General features: G+C 39.4%; 2 protein-coding genes and 1 long non-coding RNA gene across 17 annotated transcripts in view; 1 reads left to right on the top strand and 2 right to left on the bottom strand.

The window, feature by feature from the left end:
* LOC106518256 (uncharacterized) overlaps positions 1 to 1,361 on the bottom strand; it is a 19,766-nt gene extending 18,405 nt beyond the window's left edge. The window contains exons 1-2 of the long non-coding RNA XR_001310294.1: positions 406 to 1,361; positions 5 to 334 (exon numbers count right to left, since the gene is read on the bottom strand). This is a non-coding gene — a long non-coding RNA (uncharacterized LOC106518256). The remainder of the gene's footprint in view (positions 1 to 4; positions 335 to 405) is intronic.
* mitfa (melanocyte inducing transcription factor a) overlaps positions 1 to 3,602 on the top strand; it is a 26,206-nt gene extending 22,604 nt beyond the window's left edge. For both annotated transcript variants that reach the window (XM_014009464.1, XM_014009463.1), the window contains exon 9: positions 2,116 to 3,602. In XM_014009464.1, coding sequence (XP_013864918.1) covers positions 2,116 to 2,520 — 405 coding nt within the window. In that variant the 3' untranslated portion in view covers positions 2,521 to 3,602. The remainder of the gene's footprint in view (positions 1 to 2,115) is intronic.
* Positions 3,603 to 5,697: 2,095 nt separating this feature from the next.
* Positions 5,698 to 10,032, bottom strand: LOC106518253 (serine/arginine-rich splicing factor 4). 14 transcript variants are annotated; one of them, XM_014009458.1, is made up of 10 exons: positions 9,924 to 10,032; positions 8,783 to 8,848; positions 8,604 to 8,694; positions 8,467 to 8,527; positions 8,221 to 8,331; positions 7,265 to 8,010; positions 6,998 to 7,158; positions 6,820 to 6,884; positions 6,595 to 6,695; positions 5,698 to 6,030 (listed from the first exon to the last, which is right to left on the bottom strand). In XM_014009458.1, the coding sequence occupies exons 2-10, from the start codon at positions 8,816 to 8,818 to the stop codon at positions 5,924 to 5,926; spliced, it is 1,479 nt and encodes a 492-aa protein (XP_013864912.1). In that variant the 5' UTR covers positions 8,819 to 8,848; positions 9,924 to 10,032; the 3' UTR covers positions 5,698 to 5,923. The 14 variants fall into 14 exon arrangements, with proteins under 14 accessions (XP_013864912.1, XP_013864909.1, XP_013864904.1 ...); XM_014009455.1 differs by having other exon boundaries at positions 7,265 to 8,076; XM_014009450.1 differs by having other exon boundaries at positions 7,265 to 8,142.
* Positions 10,033 to 10,546: the final 514 nt, after the last annotated feature.

The raw sequence follows: 10,546 nt of genomic DNA on the forward strand, positions 1-10,546 counted from the left end.
CCACAGGGTGGAGCCAAAGAGAACTGTGTTGGAAAGCTTCGAGTAATGAACCCTTTTTCAAAGCAAGCTTCAGTGCTTCAGAAAAGCCTCATTTGCCCATCACTAGAAGCCGGCCAAAGAACCACACGGCATAGATAGAAAACCGGAAGTGAACAAATAGGGCCTCCAGCAGAACACCGGCAAAGGACAAACAGCAGCATCTGGTACAGAACAAACATTAAGAAATTAAATTTGTGTAATTGAGAAACTGATAAGACAAACATTGCACTCACCACTGAGCCTAAAGTGTAGCTCCTCTAAAGGAGGACGAATCAGGTAGACTCATTCTGGTAGCCTATTAAAACAGAAGCTAAGTTAAAGCTAGGCTACAAACAAAAACACCCAGGAAGTAGAAGCACTCCTTACCATAAAAAGGATCAAGGGTCGTTAAACGCACCCTTCATACACCCACTAGCCTGGGACTAGCGTGCAGCACCCACAATCACAGTAGTCTGAACCGGGAGGCAAACATGTCACACAGGTAGAGGGAGGGCCCTTTATATACAGGCAGCCAGCACCACAACCAATTAGATGCAGGCAATTGTGTGGTGCATTCAAAGCCTACAGGGCATACTGCCACACTGAGAAAAATGGTGATGTGTTCAATACTTGTTTTACCCGCTGTATGTTTGGCAGGACTGGGTTCTTGTCTTCTCTAATCTTCTTGAAGATAAAGTGGGTATTTTGGACTTTCTTACTGATTGTTTAGTCAGATTATCTCATCTCTTCTTTGCAAAGAGCCAGAATGTTTGCTGGTGAAAATTCTTAGTTCTTGGTCATCCAGGTCATTAACAATAAAAAAGACTGATTCCCAGTCAGTTTCATTTAAATTCACACCTTATGCATGTGACCAAACGATCTCTATCTTGAGCCAGGCAAACAAAGAGCCTAACAACTCTTCAGTGTGATGGGCAAATAGTTCCAGTCTAATCTGTATGTGAATCCAAAAATTTAAAACCTGCTTTCGTTTTTATTTGCGACACCAAACTTTACCACATCAAACTTAAAGGAAAAGTGCAGAAGATTGTACGGGACCATTCATCAGTGACAGAAAARGGGAAGCTAAAGGTAGCTAATGTTAGTTTGCTGGTTCTTGGTAACTCGCGTAAAAAATATGTTACAATTGTTGCAAACGATTCACGTAGCATCAATCTTGGCAGCACGATGGCTCAGTGGTTAGTACCGACGCCTCACAGCAAGGAGGTCCTGGGTTCAATCCACGGTTCGGACCTGGGGTCTTCCTATGCGGAGTTTGCAGATTCTCTTCGTGCTTGCGTGGGTTTTCTCTGGGTACTCTGGTTTCCCCCACCCCTAAAAACATGTACAATAAGTTGCCTTCAGGCCCAGGCCTCCTTTGAAAAAGAGATCTGAGATCTCAACAAGACTTGCCTGGTTAAATAACGATAAATTTTATGTGACGTAAACCTCTCCGCCAGTGAACCATTCAATGGGCAAAAGTAGCTGACGTCAAATCAGAACAACCATGGGTGTCAGGTTACAGATATTGGGTTGGAACTGGGCAATAACAGCTAACGCAAAGACGCTGGAACTAGATTTGAACCCAGGCTGGGCCATGGAGTGCAAAACGGCCATAAATACATAATGAGGCCTCTCATGTGGGCCTATAATTCTTGGAACTCCACACACTCCAGACATTTTGAATTGATAAAGTCTCCCAGATGGGAAGCAAAGTTTATTCAGCTTCAGATTAAGTCTTTTTTTCCCTTTTGGCGCTAGCATGTTGGTTTTTTGTTTCCAGTCTTGATTCTTTGTTAAATGTTTTGTCACACTGCAATGTTTTAGACAACTTATGCCAACTTCTGAAAGTATTTTTATGACTATATAACTCGTATCGGCCCTGTATTCAGTCTAACTCATGTAACTCAGTTTAACAGTCGAACAGCATGTATAGGTCCAAAAGAGGCTTCCAGATTTTTTTTAGTTCCATTTTCAGCTTAGGTATCTTTATTGTTGGACAAACTTTTCACAAGTTGCCATTAGTTGTTTAAAATGTCATGTGGCAGAGCCTTTAGCAAGTTATTAAACATAGTAATAAAATTTTTTGTTTTCCTCCAGGAGTTGGAGATCCAGGCCCGTGCTCATGGTCTTACAGTGGTCTCCTCTCCATCAGTCTGCACATCAGAGCTGATGGCTCGGGCCATCAAACAGGAGCCCATCCTCGGTGACTGCCCGTCTGATCTCTACCAGCACAGATGCAGCCCAGACATGTCCCCACCAACCACACTGGACCTCAACAACGGCACCATCACCTTTGACCAGATTCCCGCAGACACCGGGGACACAGACCCTTATGGGAACTCCAGGACCTGTAAAATGAAGGAGTTGGTGAGGGACAACTCTCTTGGGCTAATTTCCCCGAGCGATCCTCTGCTGACCTCGATGTCCCCGGACGTCTCCAACAACATCAGCAGCAGCCACAGTTCCTGCTCCAGCATGGAGGAGAAGGAGCACAGCTGTTAGCACTACGCCAGGATTAACACTGACACTGCTTTCTGAACAAACAAAGCATTTATTAGTTAATTATTGGATGAAGGAACTCGGAAGTTAGGTTTTTATTTGAAATGTATTTTTTTTCCCTTTTATATTTTTCATTTATTGCTGAACTGTTATTGTTACTGTGAGCTCAAGCAGAWACATTCTCTGTATTCAGTCATCTCATTTTTATACAGCAAGGGGCAGTAGAAACCCACAAGAAATATTTACCACTCTTAAAACTGCACAACTTAAAACTTTGAAGACTTTATTATTTTTTACTTTGTATTAAGTATGTTACTGTTCTTTTTTGTTGAGGTCAAAAAAATATATATGTAAATTTTTCTAAAGCAAATCTTCTAAACACAAAAAAAAAACAACTTTTTATTACCCTGAGTTTTTAATTTAGTAAAACATAGAAAATCTTTTTTATAATTACATTCTTTGTATTTGTTCATTTCTTTACTTAAACCTTATGTTTTAGATGCACATAAACATTTTTTAATATATGACCTTTTATTATATAACCCTAATTTGCGGTTTTACTGAACTCAATTAGGTAATTACACTTAATCATGCGATTTGTAAAGACTATTAAATAACTATGTACAAACAACCAAAATCAATTTMGTTCACAATGGCATTGGCCTCGTTTTCAAAATATTATTTTATGATTCTATTAAGAACTGTTTGGTACAAAAAGACATGTAGCTAAAGGTACTTTTACACATCTCCACATAAAAAGGTCAATTTGACTTTTTACCCTGCTGATTTATGTTTAATGTGCCATACTGTAACTGTTTAGAAGCTTTTGTTGATGAATGATACTTCTGTTCTCTGATGTCTTTAATGACGTGAAGGAAAATGTGTTCTGCTGTTTTATKTTTGCATATTTGATTGAATCATTATAAGCTAGGTTTTGAACCAAATGTATAATGAATTTTAATGGACTCTACGAAACAAAACAAAAACAAAAAAAACTAACTCAGTTATGTTTATGTGTGTTTATTTTTGGATGATGTGTGTGTGGGTGTATGATCTAACATGAGTGGACTAATTATTACAAACAATTGATGGTGCTATTTTTTTAGAACTGCAGAGCTGTGTGATGTAACAAAAAAAAACAATAATAGTCAAGTTATTACAACAAAGAGCCTGGCAATATTTAAATCGGTGGGTAAAGGGGACATAAGCCCATTATGTTAACAGTATTACAAATATATGCTTATACGTAGAAGAGTTGCAACATACACAATCACCTTTGTTTTTTTATATGCATAAAGTTTTTTGTGTGTCCCATGTGTAAAAAAACTTTATAGTGTGAAACAGGTGATGGGCCTGATTGGCCAACCTGGTTGATGACATCACCATGTTTGGTATTGGAGCAAATTCATGGTCTGAGGCTGTCAGTTGAGGCAGCAGCCAATCATCATTCAGAGTTGTTGATGACGAAGGTGCACTGGTGAAGCGATGGGAAGTTTTTGTACACATTTTCTGTAATCTTTTATTTTACAAGAAATTGCATTAGATTTGGCAAGTTAGAGATCTTATTTGTGTTAAATAGTTTCACGTTTTAGTATTTGTCTCCCTTGAGAGAAATTTAGTTTGGTTTAAAAGGACACTGCTGCACAGACAATAAAAACTTTCAAAACAATAAAACCACAGAGAACAATAAGACAAATATAATAAATACCAATAATTTAACAATAAAATCATAATGATTAAAAATCAGTGTGCAAAAATGCACATTTTTTAAAAAGGCTGCACATTTACCCATACAAAAATGAATGAATACTAATATTTCATTTGTTCAATGCTAGTTTTAATAGCTAAAGGGGCAGATGAATTTGTCCTGTTTACACAGGTGAACTGGATCTCCTCTCTGAGTTCATCAGGGTGAATTCTGTGTTTAACATGACAGCTGTCAGTTAAAATGTCCGTCTGTTGAGTGGCTTGGTCAACAAGCTCCTGGAATTTAAGGTTAAGTATGACCCATCTTCTTGTCTTCTTGATCTCAAATATTGCAGGCATTGTGTCATTTTTATTTTTAACATTGTACGAGTGGGTTTAGTGATATAAAATTACCCAAGGAAGAAAAACATTTCCCTGTGCCTTTGTTCTAAACTAAACTTAAACAAAGTTTAAGCTAAACTGAGGCAGCACAAGCATGCACATGGATCCTGCTCCTTCCTCTCTGTTGACCAAGAGGAGAGGAGCTGACCCAAGAAGGACTGCCTACCATATTTGCATTATGAGGCAGAAATGCATAGTGTAAAGTAAAAACAGGAGACAGAAAAATATATTAGAAAAAAAAAAACATGGAAATAAAACAACTTGTGTGGAAAAAACATTTTAAGAGACACAAATACATCTACAAGTAAAAGGAGAAACATAAAATATTTTTTAATATAGTGAAATTTAAATTGTGTTAAAATTTACCATTTGTTTGAACTAAGCTGGAAAAACTAATAAGATGGCTTATTAATTTATAAAACATGAGGGAACCCACTGCACAAACTGGAGTCCCCATCTTGAGGGTCCTCAAAAAAATTTAATAAATCGTATTTTTTTTAAATAACTGCATTAGGGAAAAATGCATTAATAAAATTAATACACTAAACCAAATAACTAACATTCCCATGGCATTTAGGGGTTAAAATGGGGCTTATGAAGGGGTCCCTGGAATTTTTTTCACTCTTACAAGGTTTCCCCAGACCCAAAAAGTTTGAGAACCTTTGGTCTTAATGACGTATTTTATGTCGTTTCTACCCGTCTTAATGTGGTCTTTCACAGGTGCGGACCGGTGACGCCAGACGACGTCTTTTTCTAGTTGTAGTCTAGTTGACATTTACAGGACCACTAATTTGAAATGCAAATGTGGTCAATGTAGACGTCTTTTCTACATCAAATTTGAACTTATTTTAGTCYCTTCAGATGCTTCTCRTAGATAGATTGTGTCTAGTTCAAACCTGCGGCTCAGGCAAACAAAGCTAGGGAAATGGTTTGACCATTGTGCAACAGGAAACTGGTCCTCCACCCAGTTGAAACAGATGGACTTTGGTCCACAAACAAATAAATCACCAAATGTATTTTTTTATCTTTATCCTTTTTATTGGATAAACAGAAGTAGTAAAAAAGTTTAAAAAATAACAACAAACAAACATAAAAAGAAAAAAACATGCTTTACTGCTATTATTTCCAGTGGAAGCGGTGTCCTATCAGCTGGCAGCAAAGCAAAAAATATGCACAAATACACAAACATCAAATGTACAAAAAAACCCCATCTAAAATAATTATACAGGCAGTAATACAAAAAATGCTTACAAAATACACAAAAAATATAGTTACACAGCCCTCTCACAACAAAGACCAAACAAGTTGTTTCTCAGTTCTACTGTCCATGCCCTCCACTCCTTTGTGGTGCATGTTTTAAATGCTCTGCAGCATGGGCCCTTATAAAATCCTCTGTTGCTGCCACATCACCATTCATGATTCCTTCTGTATTTGCAAAAATATACATGATTAGTAAGAAGCAAAGGCAATCTAAAAAAAGCAGAAGAATGTCTTGCAGGGGTGAACCATCCTCCATAATAGATTAATGCAGAAGCAAAGCTGCAAATATGGATAGTTGCCTTTGAATACTTATTTTTGCCAATCACTTTCACACCTGTCTCAAAACAATGTCCACTTTGCTGTAACAACATATCAATTAAAAAGGTTGTTGCAAATTGTGCTAGAGTTACTAAAACATTTCATACTTCAGTCGAAACTGCTCATGCTGTCAAAATAGCTCATTTTCTTCAAGGTTTTGAACATAAGGTTTACTGTTTTGATCAAAATATATACTTTGATAATTGGTACATTTGCATTTTAACTGACCCTTAGCCTATGGCTGTTGTAAAGGCGTTTAGGTGTTTTGGAAAATAGACATTACATGTGTGAAAGTGTTTGGCACAAAATGAATGTTGTCAGGAGCTAATGTGTTTTGGCATCTTATTATCTCGTTTTTAAAAATGGGTAAGAGCTAAACACTCCTTTGATCAAAAGGAAATAAGGGCTTACCTTTTATTGCATTATACACCTTTGTCATTTCCAAAGGTCTTTTTCCTTGTTTCCCCCTCCCCTTCATATTGAATTTGGCCATCAAAGTGTTGGTGAAAAGCCTGAAGGACAATACATTACAAATATGAATCCATTTGATTGACAAATATTATTATATATGTCCACTTCATATGGAGAGAAGGGGCGTACTGATGGTTAGTGGGTGGGATATTCATTGATACACACCTGTCAAGAACTTTGTGGACAAAGTCTTTAGTGTTCCTTCCTCCAATTCTGGATATTTGCAGAACCTGTTGGAATAAATCCATACAGTCCACTGACACTCCCAACAGAACCTAATAGTGTTTGATTGCACGGCACTGCAGTGTTATGCTAGGCTTTCTTCAAGACTTGTAAAACCTACCAGGGTATCAAATGTTTGAGAGTTACAGAGGCGCTCTTCCTCCCTGTCAAAATCCTCCATCGTCTCCATCCTCTCTATGTGTACAGCTGAAGAGGGGGGCTGTATGTGTTTCAGGTTACTTCTGATGTCAATTAACAGGTTTAAAACCATGTGCTGGAACACTGAAATTAAAACATTTGTCAATCTGGTGGTTATCTCTCCAACAGGAAGGCTACATGGCAGGTAGACTATTATTTTTAGGAAACAATTATGTCAGCTGTTACTTACCATCATCAGGCAATGGTAGCACCCAACTTCTAGTATCTGATCTGGAGGTGTAGTCGTTGCTCCTAAACCCAGACCTGGAGGCGTGACCATGGGACCTGGACCTGGAAGTGTGATCCCGGGACCTGGACCTAGAAGCATGATCCCGGGACTTGGACTTGGAAGGGCCATCCTGGGGCCTGGACCTGGAGCAGTGATCCTGGGGCCTGGACATGGACCTGGAGATGTGATCCCAGGACGTAGACCTGGAAGCATGATACTGGGGCCTGGACCTGGAAGGGCCATCCTGGGGCCTGGGTCTGGAGGRGTGATCCCAGGAACTGGACAAGAACCAGGAGGCGTGATCCCGGGAACTGGACAAGGACCTTGGGCTGTGATCTCGGGACCTGGACACAGACCTGGAGGCGTGATCTCTGGATCTGGACACGGACCTGGGGCTGTGATCTCTGGACCTGGACACAGACCTGGGGCTGTGATCTCTGGACCTGGACACAGACCTGGAGGCATGATCTCTGGATCTGGACACAGACCTGGAGGCGTGATCCCTGAACATGGACACAGACCTGGAGGCGTGATCTCTGGACCTGGACACAGACCTGGAGGCGTGATCTCTGGACCTGGACACAGACCTGGAGGCATGATCCCTGGACCTGGACACAGACCTGGAGGCGTGATCTCTGGACCTGGACACAGACCTGGAGGCATGATCTCTGGACCTGGACACAGACCTGGAGGCGTGATCCCTGGACCTGGACACAGACCTAGAGGCGTGATCTCTGGACCTGGACACAGACCTGGAGGCGTGATCCCTGGACCTGGACACAGATCTGGAGACGTGATCTCTGGACCTGGACACAGACCTGGAGGTGTGATCCCTGGACCTGGACACAGATCTGGAGATGTGATCTCTGGACCTGGACACAGACCTGGAGGTGTGATCCCTGGACCTGGACACAGACCTGGAGGCATGATCCCAGGAACTGGACAAGAACCACGAGGCGTGATCTCCGGACCTGGACCTGTAGAAGTCATCGCGGAGTCTGGACCTGATGCTGCATCCACTGCGTGACCTAGTACCATTTCAATGTATCTGAATTACTTTGACATTGTCACTGACATATGAGACCACACTGGTACAATAGGGCTGTGAAACAACCACAACAAGCTAATTGTTACTGCTGTGGTGCCTTTTGCTGCTTCCTTACCTGTTGCGATAGCCATCTTTAATTTCTTCACTGGCAAAGCTGTGTACCGTATGTCGAGACCCTAAAAAATATTTATTTCACAAGGTATGATAAAACAAACAAATAATATTTTAAAGTGTAATAAGKTGTATACTCACTGGGAGTTGACAGGTTCTTGCACTCAGAATAGCGAAGAAGTAGACTGAGGTCTCTTTTGCGTTTTCGCCATTCCCTCATTCTTAAAGTCATCTGTAAACAGATTTAAGTCCAAGTTATAGTTATTGTTTATTTGACAAATCCATTGCAAAGGGGAGGAGGATGGGCTCACAACACATACCTTATTGAGGTGGTTTAACTCCTCAAGGTAGGACATCAAATTCCAAGTCCAGAGTTAGGAAGACAACTGAGAAAAGAAAAAAATGATTTATAAACAACTAAACCTTTGGAGTGACATTAAAATTAAAGTTTTATGCTTAAAAATCACCCGAACCCATTTGGCAGTATATTTGTACATAAAACCTGCTACAATTGACTATTCTACAATAATGGTAACATTTTAGGTAATAACACTAGATTATAGTTAGACTTATCTCAAATAGGCAATTTGCTGAGTCAAAGTATAACCTAAAGGAGACATATGGTTTTACTTTTTTTTTCACATTTAAGTCTTTCATTTGGGGTCTAAATCAAGCGATACTGCAATGCATCGGTCTGAATTTCTCCTTAACAAGCCTCTCTTTCACCCCTTTTTAAGATTTGCCTCAGAACAATTAATTTTAACACTTGAATCTAAAGAGGTGCTTCACACCCCACCCCCTCCAGCTCCCAGAYCATTTCATTGTGCCATGTAGCCACACGCTTTTCTTTTACAAATTACAAAAGATAAAGATATCTTCTCWGCACCAGGAGAGAATCTAACTTTTCTGCACTCCTAAAGCCTCCAAGCACACAAAAACTGCATTTAACTAAAAGCGTGGTTTGTGAATGATATGTCAGCTTTATGTAACTAATATGACTAGTCATAACCCAGTTTCAGGAACGTAATTGTTCTGTGTGGTGAAGCTGATTTTATGTTGAATTTGCCTGCCCTATAAGAGCCACAATAGGCACTGAGGAACTTTGATCTCATGATCACCACAGAGGAGAGGAGCAAAATGTGTTAGTATAAAATCCACAAAAAAAATAATGCTGCTGAAATACAACCACAACCCGACCATTGTTGCTGGTGGACCAAAAAACACAATGTGTGGACTAGGCCTCATTTTAAAAGGAATGAGCAAAAAAAACTTGTAGTGTACTGATTATTTAGAGGTTAGAATAACTTATTTTCTAACCTGCAGTGCTCTGTTTGTCCTTACCCGTGGCAACATTAACACAAGTTTTAGTACAAGCCAGTAGAGAAAGCAGGTTTTCTTTATTTAAGCAAACAAAGTTACAAAATGTAACAAATAAAATTAACTAAACAGAACCAAACTTACCTTCAACTTCTGAGTTGATCACAGTGAGTTTACTGCAGCCAGTTGTGCTTCAAGACAAATGAATGCAAAAACATCATCAGTTTGTTGTTTATGAATGAAGCCGTGTTGGCTCGGCAAGAGTGTTGTTGATTGGTTGGAGGATGATCCTCTGCTACATCAGCCTGTCCAATCACAAGGCTTGGATTGAAAACAATTCTTTTTTCTTAATGGCAGAAAGCAAACCTTTTCACAGGTACCGCCACCTACTGAATGAAACTGTGAAATCTCAAAAACTCAGTAAAAACCTGGAAACAGCCGAATAAAACTTTTAATTTCACTACTACTAAAATTAGTCAAAAAAAATGAATAAAAACTGATTAAAATAATTAAAACATTATTAAAAAAAACAATTCTAAAAAAACAAATATATTGTTTAATTGCAAATTTATATCTCATGCTAAGAAAATAAGATATTCATCCAAAAAGAAAATAAGGTATTAACTCTGCACCTGGATGTCTACATAACTTCTAAAAATAGCTTGAATGACATTCAAACATTGCACTCAACACAAGGGGGAGGTCATGGTTCAACGCTGAAATACTGGACCTTGTTTGCACGTCGAGGAGACGTCCAGAATTGGTCT

The sequence above is a fragment of the Austrofundulus limnaeus genome, unplaced genomic scaffold (genome assembly GCF_001266775.1).
Source record: "Austrofundulus limnaeus strain Quisiro unplaced genomic scaffold, Austrofundulus_limnaeus-1.0 Scaffold58, whole genome shotgun sequence".
Taxonomy (NCBI): domain Eukaryota; kingdom Metazoa; phylum Chordata; class Actinopteri; order Cyprinodontiformes; family Rivulidae; genus Austrofundulus; species Austrofundulus limnaeus.